Raw genomic sequence first — 15,831 nt, forward strand, 5'->3', positions numbered from 1 at the left:
ATGAAACTCAGAACGTACCCTTTCGAGTAATGAAAGTGTAGCTTTTAACGCTCCTTCTGGACGCCCAAAAGGGAAACAATACCTTAAATATAGACAAAAGATAGACCCTTTATTAGAATCATAGAACTGTACAGTTGGAAGGGACCCCAAGAATCATGTAGTCTAGTCCAACCCCCTGAATTGCAGGAATCTCAGCTAAAGTTGCACCTTTGTGTGACAAGAACATTTGTATATATTTCTTTTAAAATTATTTAGAAAAGTATGTGCTCCTTTGGGGGCGTAGGTGGGTGGGCACGAGGGACAGAACCCTTAAGTTGTACAATTTCCTGTCCTGAGTGGTATAATTGACTCTCTCCTGCCAATCATTTAGGCATGATCTCCAAACACTTTTATGCATGGATGCTTTTAATGTGGGTGTGCAAAGTTTAAGGCTCTTCATTTCTATTTGGATGGCTCCAAGATGGAACTGGGTCAGAAAATGTGTACTACCCCAATTCCTAGTATTGTTTGAGATTTCATAGGGGTTTAAATCAACAAGATTAACAGGTTAGAAGCGCAATCCCACACAGAATTACTTAGAAATAAGCAGGCTACGTTTGGGACCTGCTTCCAGATAAATGAGTACAGGATTAATAAACTTCTACATCTTCAATTTCTAATAACAAAGGTATTACATTTTCTTGCCCAAATATTCTTAGATTATCTGCATGATTTTTGCCCTGTCCTTTGTGCTTTCTCTTGTTACCATATAAAAGATGTAATCGCTATGACATGCCTAGTATAAACAATTCGCTGTCCACCAAGGCCAAATAGCAATGACTGATAGGCAAAATCAGTGTTAAGTTATATTTTTTTAAAGGAGGGGTCATTTGTGCTATATATTTTTGGTCTGCACCATCCATGCTTGCAAGTCTCTGATCTGTTTGCATGACCGGCATAAATTGGTACAGAATGGGCAAAATTCATATGCGACTTGCAACGTTAGGTAGAGTAAATGTCTGATGCTTTAAAAAACCAACTGACAGGAAGGGTGATATTCCTCTTCAAAGGCCTTAGTTGGTTTATAAAAACTGAACGGCATTCAAATTTAAGATTGCACCAGGATCTAAACCCTAATTCACCATCTCCTTCTTTCCTCATAGCAATAGGCATGTCAAACTTGCAGTATGCAAATGTTTACCTGAAGTGGCTAATCTGGTTTTCCAAAAGAGAAGTAAGCCTTTCTTTAATATCTTCAAACTTTTCTTTCTCTTCAATGGTTACTGTTCCAATTCCATCTGGTCTGAAATGTACAGGTTTTTAAAAAACGCATCATAAGTTTAAGGACAGAACAGTAGTAATCGTGTCTTAATTCATTAATGCATCACCTTGAAAACATAGGCACTTATAGTTTACCAGTTATAATTTCACATAACACTTCAGCATCAAAAGGAGTAAAGGGGACAAAGCCCTGATGGCAATAACACAGCCTTTTAGAAGTCATACACTACCAAGACAGCTCTTTGAGAGGAATGGTGCAGCAGAAGTGTGAAATTAAATAAGCTGCTAACTGTGTCACGTACATATAATAGAGGACGCAACAATTGAAAATAATTAAAATACATTTTCAAGGTGTGAAGAGGAGTCCAGTTCAGAACTTAAAGAGCAGTGAGCAGTTAAGAGCCACTAATATTGTGGCCCACAGAGACGACAAAACAGGTAGAGCGGAATGAGGTTAGCTGCTGTTCAATTTAAAGCCTAGTTCCTAATGGACCACATGTCTGGCAAATGCAGGCAGCTTTGTAATGTATATACATTTCGCATCGGTTCATGAAAATGCCACGAAAGAAGGCTTCTCTGAGCACCCTTCCATCACAATACTGACTTTGATCCCAAACTCCACAATTACCTTAATGTGATGGTAAGCAAGGGTGACACCACCAAGAAAACAATGTTCAACTATCATGCTCTCCTTAGGGATACTGCTTCACGGTTGGTCCCAGTCCAGTCTCTCGTTCTTTTAAGTTAGAGATGGGGAACCTCCAGATGTTGCTGGGACTCCAACTCCCATCAGCTCCAGCCAGCATGGCCATTCTTCAGATGATGTGAGTTGTAGGCCAACAATATATGGAAAGTTGCATGTCCCCTATCCCTGCCTTTTAAGTTTAAGCAGGGCAGAAGGCAGTGAGGTCTTCCTTCTTTTGTACAGATCCAAATCCCTCCTTGTCCATTTAGAGATGTGGTTAAATGTCTTTACTCAACTATGAAATCAAATCTGACCACCTGAACTTTATTATATTGGACCCATTTTTTCAGTACTTTGCTGTTCAGTTTGGCTCCGTCCACAAGAGTAGATATGTAAGGCATTTTTCCTTCTCTGGATTATTGGCCTGTGACTCAAATCCAGTTAACAATGTCCATGTGCAGAACAGAAGGTAACTTTAGGTGACTTTCAGATGAAATCATTCTGATTTATTTGCCACACAAAGTCTGCAGGGAGATTTGGCAACGTCGGCTAATTGTCAAGCATCCATTTCCATTTGTTTGCAAGGAGGTTATAAAATGTCATGTCAAGTAATTGCTATCCCGTCCTTTCCTAGGCATTTTCCCCATCGCTTTCCTTAGTGCAAAATTGTTTAGTGATTTTATTTTGAGCGGGTCTGTTGCGTGACAGCACCAAATCAACTTTAATTCAGCAACCTGAATTTACAGTTATTTGATGGAATAGCACCATGGCCTTCATGATTCCCCATCATGTCCTCTTCTCTTTGTTTGGGTTGTACCCTTTTTTTCTTTTTCCACATTCCTTAATGCCTGCTCATCTATGACAGCATAAGTACACATGTGTATAATAACTGGTAGGTCACTGAATTAAAAAAAGAGACCAGTCCACGTGATCTACTTTGTCTTACAAACAGAGAACTCAAATAAAACCAGTCAGCTTGAGCTCAACTGCAATTGGCAACTTTCAAAGTTAATAGCTTGGTGCAATGTGTGCCAGATTTATGCCTTATCCCCAGAGTATACCCCACCTGGAAAGTCCATGTTGCACACCGGAGAATGCAACATAAGCATCAAAAGCAACACATACAATCTGCAGTTCTTTGGATTCATCCTTTTGTAGTGGAATGCTATTCTTGGCTATTGTTTGGGTGTGTGTGGGTCTCAGAATGAGGTCTGGCAGGATTCATCGAAGTACACAGAATGTTGGCAAAAGGCTTGCAGAAATCTGAACATCTAGCCATTCCTTCAACCACATAGAATACACAACTGAATATGGTGTAAAGTACAAAATCTTTGTCTCCTTTATTCATGGATTAGAGTGGCCCAGAGCACATGGCAACATGCCGTGTGCCTATTTAGAAATGTCAGTTCAAATGCCAAAAAGCAAGAACAAGAGATCCTCTCTTAATTTCTGGTCATTTGCATCTCTCTTTCTCTTGCACTGCAGCAAGATCATAATAAGCGTAGATATTATCTACAGGGCTAATAAGAGTCTCTGCCAGTGGTAGAAACACCCTACCTTTGCTGTACAACTCCGAGAGCTAGAAGCACACCTCCTGTTGTACCTCAATCCCATCTCTGATTGCTGAGGGTGACACAGTGTTTCCACCCCCATCGTTCAGCCCGGACATGGAGGTCCAGCTCTGAGGGCCTTCTGGCGGTTCCCTCCATGTGAGAAGTGAGGTTACAGGGAACCAGGCAGAGGGCCTTCTGGGTAGTGGTGACTGCCCTGTGGAACACCCTCCCATCAGATGTCAAGGAAATAAACAACTATCTGACTTTAAGAAGACATCTGAAGGCAGCCCTGTTTAGGTAATGTTTGATGTTTTGTCGTGTTTTTAATATTTTGTTGTGAGTAACCCAGAATGGCTGGGAAAACCCAGCCAGATGGACAGGGTATAAATATATTATTATTATTATTATTATTATTATTATTATTATTATTATTATTATTACATGCAAACACTACTACCAGGGAAAAGCCCTAGCAGAAGAGATCAGCACCTGGAACAAATCATGGCCAGGAGAGAGCAAGATTAGATTAGTTGTGTGCAATGTTCTCTCTCTGCCTGAATTCTTTCTCTCTCTTTCCCCTGACCCCATTCCTCATGGGACTTTGCATGTGTGGATGCAATATTATATATGAAAAAGGTACTATCTGACCTTCCCTCCCATTTTCACACTAATATGAATGTAGTTTAAAGTTACGTAGATAGGAATAGATTGAGGGATTTGCCCTTAAATATTTGTATATCTATTTACAGAAGCCAGCAGATGGGCCCTAATCTATGTTGGATCTCTAGCATGGAAGGATAGGTTTAACTCTTTGCTCCCTGATGTGGTTTAGAACCAGACTGGACCCCTCACAACTCCTCTGTTAACTCACTTGGTCCTTCCTCTGAATCCTGTTCTTCATTCCCTGGACAACTTCCACCATCCCTGGACAACTTCCACCATGCTTGCTGGGGCTAAAGTGAGATCTAAAGCAAGGTTAGTCCTCTCCAGCACACACTCTTACTGGTGTGCTTTCGAACTGCTGGGTTGGCAGAAGCTGGGACAGAGCAACGGGAGCTCACCCCATCACACAGATTCGAACCGCCGACCTTCCAATCGGCAAGCCTAAGAGGCTCAGTGGTTTAGACCACAGCACCACCTGTGTCCCTGTAAAGTGAGATCTAAGCCAAGGTTAGTCCTTTCCAGCACACACCCTTACCTAAGATACAACCAGGTATTCTCCTGCAGCATACATCAGTGAAAAAAAGAGTATCATATAGCTGATATCATCCGTGTTTTTTATAACTTAACTATCAAAAATATCAGGAAAGATTTAAGCAAATATTAGCTGGACATTTTAGCTCTCAAGAACTGAACGTGATCGCTTGGTCATGACACGATTTGCTGCACCAATAGGCACACAACCGGCTCCTCTCTTCTCTTGAATAAATTCTACTTGTGACCTGTCAGGTGAGGAAGCCCAACGTGCTTTTCATCTTTAAAGATAAATTTGAAGGACAGCAATTTCATCAGACACCGCTAAGATGTGTACATCACTCTTTTCTTTCATAAATGCAATGTGAAAGAAGAAGGAACTTCACTCCTCCCTTGCAGTGAATGCCATGACACCGTTACCTCGGCGTTCTGACAGATGGAACGTGCTAAGATACAGGTAAAATCCTCTGTCTGATTTGACTGTCAGGAGAAATTGCATTCTGCAGCGAGAAAGGAAATACTTCTGTCATGTTAAACTTTGCTGCAGCGTGTCACACGTGTGACAGGAGAGCGCCAGGGGTCCTGATAGTGACAAGCGAGAAAGGTGAGCCAGGATAATGTCACCATCTGTTAACCTGACGTAAAAGGAGAATCGCTACATGCACATGGGAGACCTCACAGCCCGTCATGTCTCTACCTGACTTTGCTGTCGTACAAAACTCTGCTGACAACACCTAGGATTTTCAAAGAGCTTGTTAGATCCATTTTCACTGACTATGCAGTGACCTGTACCTCAGAATAGTAAAAGTGAACAATACCCCCCCCCCAAAAAAATGTGTATGGTTTGAAACAAAGACAACTCCATCAGGAACAAGGCAATTTGTCCTCCCTTGTCTAAGCTTGTAGGCAATAAATATTTAAAATTATTTTTCCACTGAGAGGTGGCAGTAAGGCAGGTCTTGAGACCCTTGCTGTGATATCTTTTCTGCTTCTTAAAGGGTATGGTCCCTAAGGAAGGAAGTGCACCTCTCTGGAATAGCAGCGATTCATGGTGAGATCACAGTCTGACCTGGATACTTCCAGCTGAGAAATGCTGAAAAAACAAGAGCTTCTCACTACATTCTTTTTCCATCTTTTAGGTCCACAATAAAGGTGTAAACTGCAGAGTTTAAATGCCGCTCCTCACATTTTAAAATGAGGCATAACCAGAAGCATTAAGAACCAGCAATGGACTGGGGATATTTTCAAATACTACTACACCAGAAAATGCCATGAAAATGAGTCTAAGGTCATGACTAGCATTCAGCTTCCCGAGGAACCTTAAATCCTTCATATTTTCCACCTCACCCTTTTCCTCCTTCCACCAGAATGTGCTTTTCAGCAGGCTTTCTTAGCATAAGTGCAGATTAAACGGGAACTGAAAGTCAGGTGTAAAGTAAGGTTGAATTCTGCCTCCAGATTTTCAGGAAGAAAGCTTTTCCTTTGCCACTGAGGATCACATGCTGCTATGTTTTCTTAGACTCCAAAGTCTGCACTTGAGATAGCAGCTGGGGCCAACCACACAAATTTTGTATCTGCAAAGATATACAGATATCTCTGGGCCTGGCAAAAAAATTTCTACCACAGCTCAAGCACAAGTGGTGTTGATTTGCCCTACTTTCAAATATCTAAAGGGTATCTCCAAGCTTTTCTACTGTTTCCTTTCCATCCCTTCTGGAAGACCTCTTCCTAGTACTAATGTAGTTCCCAGAGAAGCACAGGAACTTCGTATGGGTGGCATATAGACAGTATTTAAGCCAAGAAAGTTGTTCGCCCCATTCCTGTGTTATCATCACCAACACTTAAAATAACAGTACATTGCAACCAGGAGAGGTAACAAATCAAAGTGAATGCAAATTGCTAAGTGACTTAATCTTCCCTGCTACAAAACACCAACTGATAGAAAAGAAAACAGTCCCAAATACATTCATCTGACATCCTTTCTTTTTTTGCTGCAGTTTCCAATGACCCACAGGACAGAGAATAATTCAGTGAAGGGGCAATGGGAAGCAAAGTGAAAACCAGCGCAGACTAGAGTTTCCAAGACACTCGAGACCGCAAAACATCGAAGAGAACAAGATACACCAATGTCCCTCCTTCAGAACTGCCACTGACACAAACTATTGAGAAATGAGACTTTTTTTTTTAAGACTCTGCGTCCATTGGCAAACATTGCAACAGTAAAAATAAATACTTCCAGCTGCAAACCTATTAAACAGCAAGGCAGATATGGCACTAGTACAACAATGCTCTGCCATGGCTTAGTGCCTTCACAAGAGGCCCAGCTTCTTCTCTGGAAAGGAAATTCTCCATGTTCTGACATTTGTGTTCCCAAAGTCTGTGAAATATCTTACAGAGTTCATCTTTTGCGGATTCCGCCCCCTGCAAGAAAGGAAAACTTTAAGAACAATAAAGGGCGAAGCTACAACGTTGGTGGTAAGAGGCTTGATTTGGTTCCCGTGAGATGGCATTCGCTTTGATTATCTGTTTGACGAAAGTTCAGTGCATCAGCTTCCATCAAAGAGAGGGAGTGAGACGCCAACCTCGGAAGCAGGTCGGGCATCTGTCAATTCAACCTGTTCTCAGCAGGGAGAAAAAGTCACTTTGCACTTCATGTATTTCCCACCAACATCATTTCAGAAAGAGAGTGACAAAATGGGAAGTCTCAGCGTGAGAACTAGATACAAGATGAGATGATGAGGAAGAAAACAATAGCTCCTTTTCTGTATTTTGTACCTTCACTTAACCTCCACTGCTACTGTTTAGATTGCCACGTCTATAGTCTATTTACATAATTAGCCCACTTCATGCATATTTCAAATATATAAATCTAGGGCTAAGGACAGCAGCAACAAGCAACATTAGCACCTCTAAACAGTGATTTTGTCTTGGGAACACTATGCAAGGAAAGGCATGAGCTGAGAGGGAGGGGCACATTTCCCAGAACTCATTATAAATCACAGGCCTTGTTTTCGCAGATTTTAGTCACTGATGGACGAGAGCTGCAAAGAGTTTATTTTGTGGTCTGTATGCTGTCTTCATCCTACATGGACATGATTTGGACAACTTAGTAATATCAATGAGGAGCCATATCTGGTTTCCTCTGTAACATTGCGACATCTATGATGTGAGCCCTTCATTGGCTGAGTTCACCTGAGGAAGAATGGAACAGGGTGGGGAATGGCTATCAAATGGAAAACAGAAGGGTGAAAGAGCAGCTGTGAACAGTGGCAAATGAATGATCATGAAAAAAGAAGGGGGGAGCCCATTTTCAGGCCTAGTCTACGGCAGCCATGGCAGTAAAATTATGCTTTTCTGCCACAACTACATTAGCAGTGCCATTCAACAGTTATTTCGGGGAAGGTATGGTAGATTCTTCCTGCCAACCTAGCGGTTCAAAAGCACATCAAAGTGCAAGTAGATAAATAGGTACCGCTCCGGCGGGAAGGTAAACGGCATTTCCATGCGCTGCTCTTGTTTGCCAGAAGTAGCTTAGTCATGCTGGCCACACGACCTGGAAGCTGTCTGCGTACAAACGCCAGCTCCCTCGGCCTGTAAAGAGAGAGTCGTCCGCGACTGGATTTAACTGTCAGGGGTCCCTTTATCTTTATCTTATGGTAGATTCTAGAATGCAAGGAGTTATAGATCAACCCTTGGTGATTTTGTGGTGACAATTTTGCAGAACACTGACAAAATCACCTTTAATCATTCTGACATGGTCTCCACACTAAGGGCAGGATCTGTGGGGATGCTTCTCCAGTTTTGATGAATGAGTTTCATATTGTTCAATTTGATGGTGTGGAAAAGTTGCTTGGAGGGATGATGCCAACCATCTGGACCGGACCTGTGTCCATCCTGGTTGGTAAGAGCTGGCCCGATGTGCTGTGGTGATCATAAATGCTTTCTTGCAGGAGGGCTGTGTCCCTGTATCCTCAAAGGAAGTGGTTGTGAGACCTTTATGAAAGGCCTCATCTTCGTATCCCACTATCCTAGACAATCATTGGCTAGTCTCCAACTTTTCCTTTTTGAAGAAGCTCCTACAGCAGATTGTGGCAACTCAACTCTGGGATTTCTTGGATGAAGTAGAGTTATCTGGGATCTTTCCAGTCTGGTTTCAGGCCTGCTTTTGTGGCTAAAACACAATTGGTAGTCTTTGATGGTGACCACGGCGGTGGGGGCAGTGGCGGGGGCAGTTCCTCTTGATTCTGCTGGATCTCTCTGTGGATCTCTCTGTGACATTTGCTATTATCACCCATGGTATCTTCCTGACATGCTTGAATAGTATGGGACTGCGGGGGCACAATTCTACAGTGACTGAATAGTAAAAATAATAAAGGTGAATGCCATCTCACAGGAATCAAATCAGTCAAATACTCTCAAAAGGTGATCCTCAAAGATCAAGTACTGGTTGGCTACCAGGACAAAGTAATCACTTAAGACAAATTAGAAACAAGGCAGAAGGAAGTCCCAGAGATACAATTCTAGTTGAAGGCTAGGGATGACACATTTATCCACTCCGTTACCTGAATTTGGGCCTGTTCTCTTATCATCTCAAGCAGTTAGGCTTTATCTCTGATATTTATGCCTTGAACCTCTGCCTTGTTTTTTACCGCATATATTGTTTTCCACTTGGAACTTGTGGGGGCTGATTCTACACTTTTGGGCACCAGACTGGTCGTCTCTTTCTCATTCAATTCTCATACCCACTTGTCTATTTTTTTGACCCAATTCCCTTCATACATAATATATGCTTGGTCTTTCATCTGGTTAGTTTAACTTAAAATATTCCCTGATTTTTTCATCTTGACCCCCTCCCACCACATTTTCGTCTCTGTCTGTAACACTGCGATTACAAGCCTTAAGGTCAGGGCAATGTGATTTTTTCCAATTACTGCTGTATAGCATCTAGTAGCTTTAGACACTTGTAAAATAAAAGAGGATGACAATCTGCCTATGCATGTGGAAGCTGTGGTTCAAAACAACTGCAGACAAATGCGGTACAACAATTGCTCCATTTCCTTGCACCACTCACGTTATTGCAAGGTACTCCATTTTAATTTTTAAAAGCTATCTGCCACTGCTAGCAAGAGCAATTTAGTTTGTCTTTTTTGAAGTGTGGCTGTAGAGTTAATGTATGACTACAATGCAGCAGAAAAAATAAAACAGAGGGCAGGGAGAAGATACAGGGAGCTTCTTCATAGCATCTTATGCAAAAAGATTGTCCACCACACACTGGGAGAAAAACTGGCATTAAAAACAAACATTAATTACCTGCTATATGAAGTGGAAACATGGCACTCCTATGCACTCGGCTTCTGAAAGGCAACATGCCTTATATGGTATTCGCCAAGCTGGTAATAGGGATGCGATGGCCCTCTTAAGAACAGAACACACTGCTCATCTAGCACAGCCAAACCATTTCACCATTGGGCCTTTAAGACGCCTTTGTCTCCATGTTGATGTCTTTCTCCTCATCAAGCCTGACTTAGGAAAAGTATGATTGGTACTCACCTGAAGTGTAGATCTCTGATTGGCATCATGAGGTCACTAGATTGGGTTCTGGCTCCACCCTGGTCACAAGGCAGGAGAAAAAACTGGGAAAATGGGAGGCTCCCCCTCATTTTTGCAGCCAAACTCCAACAGTCATTGATGTCACAAATGGTAAAAGGCCACTTTCTCCTAATACAGTTACAGCCACCAGCTGCCCAAATAGCATGAGAACATGCAGTAATAAATGAGGCATGTTGTAGTCCATGTTAGGGTGTGGGCTCCAGTGACCTCATGATGCCATCAAAGTTCTACAGTTCAGGTGAGTACCAACCGTACTATCTCCTACTGGCACAATGGGGTCACTGGATTGGGATGTACCAGAGCTTACCCAGTTAGGGTGGACCCCAACTGTAGACTAGGTTACTGTGGCAGGGCTTGCGCCTAAAGGAAGCCTCAGCAGATGAATGCAAACCAATCATATAGTGCCTTGTAAAGGTGCTAGGGGATATCCCAGTGGCAACCCTACAAATATCTCCAATGGGGCGTTAGTGGAGAAAGCTGCTGAGGAACACACATCTATGGGGATGTTAGAGCATGACAGCCCTCTGCTTGAGGATCCTGGAAGTGAGAAGAACGGTGGCAGCTGCTGGGTGGCCCAGTTCATGAAGAGGTCCACCACGAAGAGCCCGTAGCAGTTCTGAAGCTGAGAGAAGATCGGATGATGCAGCATCTATTCCCCATAGATCTAGTTTGGTTTGACTCAGCCAGTCTAACTGGGTGCTGGATTCTCCTGAAATATGTTCAGTGGAAAATCACTTGTAGCTGAGTAAGACTGTCTTTCATAAACACGGTTTTAACAATGAGTCTGTAAGTGACAGTGGAGGCCAATTCTGGATCCCCATGTCCTTCCACAGTGGGGGCATTGGTTTCTGGGCGGGAGTTGATCAAGTTGTGGATTTGCCAAGCGTGCCTTCCCCTTAGCTCGTTTCTCCCTTGCATCCTGAGTTCGAGTGTCTTCAAAGCCCATGACACCTTTGGTAAAGACTGTTCTACAATTGGAGCGCTCGCAGGCCAGTGTTTCACAGTTGACAGTGTTTATGCTACTGTACATTTTTTAAGATTTGCCTTGAGAGAGTCTTTAAACCTCTTTTGTTGACCACCAGCATTACGCTTTCCATTTTTAAGTTTGCAATAGAGTAGTTTCTTTGGAAGACGATCATGAGGCATCCACACAACATGACCAGTCCAATGAAGTTGATGTTGAAGAATCATTGCTTCAACACTGGTGATCTTTGCTTCTTCCAGTACACTATTAGTTCACCTGTCTTCCCAAGTGATGTGTAAAATTTTTCGGAGGCACTGTTGATGGAATCTTTCGAGGAGTTAGAGATGGCGTTCATAAGTGGTCCATGTTTCACAAGCATACAGTAAGGCTGGTAGTACAATAGCTTTGTAAGCAAGCATTTTGGTTTCTCTGAGAATGTCCCAGTCCTCAAACTTTCTACACTTCAGTCGGGAGAAAGCCGCACTCGCAGAGCTCAGGCGATGCTGGATTTTGGCATCAATGTTGGCCCTTATAGAAAGATAACTGCCTAGGTAGGAGAAGTGATCAACATTTTCCAATGTTACACCATTGAGTTGGATTTGTGGCACTGCAGAGGGGTTATTTTGTACTTGTTGGTGCAGCAACCTGGTTTTTGGGATGTTGAGTGATAGGCCAAGCTTTTCATAAGCTTCTGCAAAGATATTTAGGATGGTTTGGAGGTCATCCTTTGAGTGTGCACAGACTACGTTGTCATCAGCATACTGAAGCTCTATGACAGAAGTTACGGGAAAAATTTTTGGGACTGTAGGAGGACAAGGAGAGGCCATTATTAGGTGGGTTTTCTGTTGGTTGATGATGAAGGCATGGGCTTTGAAGGATGGCATAGTGATTTCTAGATGATGGCGTGCTTCTTCTTGTGTTGGGGGATGAAGGATTAGATTTTCTAGGTAAGGATAGGTGTGAATGCCCAGAAAGGGGAGCACCAGGGCAACTATAATCTTGCTGAAAATGTGGGTGAATCAAGTGTATAGTTTGCCAAGTATATATATGAGAGATATATCCCATTTTCCTCAATTGCCTGTTGTCTGTTGGGGTTGGAACAAATCTGGTGGAAGTTTGTAGCTCTGGTAGCACTTTAGCCTCATTTGGGGGAACGGGGTCATCAGAGTGAGAGATGCTCAAGACTTGCAACAATGGGCATCCTGGAACAGTTGGTCAGAGGTCTGTTCCTCTAGCATGGATCCATCACTCCACTTCCCTTCTTCAGTTACAATGAAGGAGAAGGAGCCTGTACTCAGGGATGGCTTCTTTAATTTGCTGAATAATTTATGGTGATAGAGGTCCCCCTGTGGGCGCTGCTGGTCTTGGATGTGTTGGGAGAGAGGTTGGTTTCCTAGGGGATTGAGATAGAAGAAGCCGCCTCCGGAAACCCCACAAATTCATCCTCATCTGAGGTGGTGGAATGAAAAGCCTGTGTCAGGGTTGGGTGGCTGTCATCTGAATCCCTTCCCAAGGGAGTGCCAATAGTGGCTGGGTCTGCTGTGGGTCACTGAGGAAGGGAAGGGCCTTGTGGCGACCTAACTGCTCTTGCAGGAGATGCTTTAGAAGCTTCCATGTGTTTCTGCTTCTGTTTAGCCTTGTGGGCTACTGGGAGGTCTACACCACAAAAAGCCGCTGGCTGCTGAGGTGGTTCCATGCTCAGCCATGCAAAGGGTTTGCAGGCAGCAGGCCAACTGGATGCCGAGAGATCAGGCTGCAGCAACAGGAAGCGTCGATGTGGCCTCCGATACCCACAGGTCTTCTTAGCATGCTCCGTAAGCGCCAAAGGCGGGAACCATGACTTCCATCAAGACATGCTTCTCTGGGAAGGCTTCAGGATTTGGAGAAGGAAAGTCAAAAGGAGAAGGGCAAAACTAGCCTGAGTAAAAGCAGGAGCCAATCATGATGGGACTGCATCGTTCAGGCAGGAGCAACAAAACAAAACAAAACAACCTGACTGGGAGCCGCCCACTTCCCCAGAGAGTTTTTTCTCCTGCCTCATGAGCAGGGTGGAGCCAGAGCTCAACCCAGTGACTCCATGATGCCAGCAGAAGATCCACAGCTGCAATCCTACATGTGCTTACTTGGGAGGAAGCCTCAGTGAGCTCCATGGAGCTTACCTCTGAGAAAACATACATAGGATTACACAGCACGATGTATAATCACAGATATCAGCCTAGAACTCTGACCTATCCTGCTTTGTCTGTGAAATTCCTTTTCTCCCCCTTTGTAATGCTGTAGATGAATTGAGTGGATGTTATTATCTGTGTGTGAGCAAAATTCCGAGTGAGAGCTACTGTTTCTGTCCTTGACTTACCTTTCTTCTCTCTCCCTTTCTTCCCATTTCTTTTTCTCTTATTTCAGTATCTTAATACCAGCTGGAGCCTCTCTTTACAACGCCATTCTATTCTTTTATTTCTAAAACACTCATAATGCCTCACAAATACAGCGGCTTGAATAGGAGGAATACATACAGAGTGGTCGAGGAGGATGTGCTCTCTCAGATATTTCAACGTCCTGCGTGCACCGATGTCCTTCACTCGCGTTAATAAATAAAAGAAAATACTTCTACCTTCCTTTTGAATTATTGAAATAAGTTTGGGCAATTATAGGACACACTGTGCTAAACATTAGCACCAAAAGGTTCAAAACTAGACAATAAATAAGGCTAGGGAAGTAGTCGCATGCAGTCAGGCTTCCACGCGAAAATTTCTATGAATGTGTCAGGCAGCTCAAGAGTTGGCATGGAAAGTAGGCTTTCATTGTAACCAATAAAGGCCTTGAGATTTTGTACAAAAAAGAGGGGGGAAGAAAAGAAAAGCCCATCCCAATTCACTGAACAAAATAGTATTAATGAAAGAGGCTGAAAGCTAGCCCATCATATTCTTGTAAGAAACTCATCTTTGCAAGGATGTCCTCTCTTGTCCTTGTCAATTTCAGTCCCAACTATAGAAGGCAATCAAGACCGAGACCTTGATGACAGAGCCAGCCTTTTGAACACCACGAGACAGACTCGTTTGCTTTGTGTAAGCTGGCCATCTATCCTTCAGGTTTATTTATATATTGCTTCAAACATGTATTACTTATCTTTGTTTTCTTGAAGATCAGAGTAAAATACATGCAACTAAAGGAGCAATGGAAGCCGGGAGGTTAATTTTTTGCATAGTCTTATTAAATTCTCCATGTATAAGTGTGATCAGAGGAAGGCTCATGAAAAATAGGTCTTATAAAAACAAGACAGTGGAGTCACTGGACCCCCCTTTTTTGCAGGGGGTAAATCTACATGCATGGTGAAAGTGATCACCCCAGAAGCTCAGGGAGGAGGGAGAACATATTTTGTCAAGAAGCTCTGGCTCATGACTGAATAAGGCCTGAATAGTTGTTTTAAGGGTGGAGATGTTTTTTGTCAGGTACGGAAATAATGACAAGGCCTTAGTTTCTGAGCACATTTCAAAGTGTTGGTGCTGACCTTAAAGCTCTAAACGGCCTCGGCCCAGTATAGCTCAGGGAGCGTCTCCACCCCCATCGTTCCGTCTGGACACTGAGGTCCAGCTCCAATGACCTTCTGGCGGTTCCCTCCCTGCGAGAAGTGAGGTTACAGGGAACCAGGCAGAGGGCCTTCTTGGTAGTGGCGCCTGTCCTGTGGAACGTCCTCCCATCAGATGTCAAGGAAATAAACAACTATCTGACTTTTAGAAGACATCTGAAGGGAAGTTTTTAATGTTTGATGTTTTATCCTATTTTTAATATTTTGTTGGAAGCCACCCAGAGTGGCTGGGGAAACCCAGGCAGACGGGTGGGGTAAAAATAAATTATTATTATTATTATTATTATTATTATTATTATTATTATTAGTTGAGCTAAGACAAAACACCCTTGTGAATAAGATATGAGAAGAGTTGCTCATGTGGCCAGCAGCATTGAGTGACCTCTATCGGTCCCCCTATATTTGACATAAATATGGAACTTACTTGTCATTGATTTAATATCTGATTGTCCCCACTTGTTTTGTTTTGTTTTTTTATTAATATTGTTCTGTATATTTTACTTTTATGAACCCTAAACCTGATGTAAAAACTTTTTAAAAAAGTTATAAAAAAATAAAGAAATAAAAAAAATGAAGAGATTTGGTGACACTTCTTGCATTTTGAAATGTGATTACATCTTTTCTTTCCATCTGGTGACTCTCTTTCCCCCTTCTCACTCTTGCTGTTTTCCTCCCTGTTCTGTCTTCTTTTCAGATGGATGTAAGACTAGAAACTACCTAGAAAGTGCACCAAACAAATTTTCTTCCTCCGGTTTAATACAGAGATGCCTAGTTTGTTTGAGAAAGCTGTTGGCAGGAGAGGTGAAGATGAATCGTTGGTGAAGACTAGAGTGGTGATCTAGTTTCCTTACAGCAAATAAATTAAAATGGTCAGAGTTGTATAAAAGCAGAGTAATTTCCTGTTTGGAGAAAGGAGTCCCTATAGGTAAACTTTTGAAGAGATCCTTTGGTCTTCTTAATCTCTGGAGTTCTGGTTAAT

General features: G+C 42.7%; 1 protein-coding gene across 3 annotated transcripts in view; it reads right to left on the reverse strand.

The window, feature by feature from the left end:
* CADPS2 (calcium dependent secretion activator 2) overlaps positions 1 to 15,831 on the reverse strand; it is a 351,450-nt gene that overhangs the window by 106,152 nt on the left and 229,467 nt on the right. For all 3 annotated transcript variants that reach the window (XM_081878161.1, XM_081878160.1, XM_081878159.1), the window contains exons 14-15: positions 1,181 to 1,282; positions 19 to 82 (exon numbers count right to left, since the gene is read on the reverse strand). In XM_081878161.1, coding sequence (XP_081734287.1) covers positions 19 to 82; positions 1,181 to 1,282 — 166 coding nt within the window. The remainder of the gene's footprint in view (positions 1 to 18; positions 83 to 1,180; positions 1,283 to 15,831) is intronic.

Source organism: Podarcis erhardii (genome assembly GCF_964252035.2).
Source record: "Podarcis erhardii genome assembly, chromosome: 10".
Taxonomy (NCBI): Eukaryota; Metazoa; Chordata; class Lepidosauria; order Squamata; family Lacertidae; genus Podarcis; species Podarcis erhardii.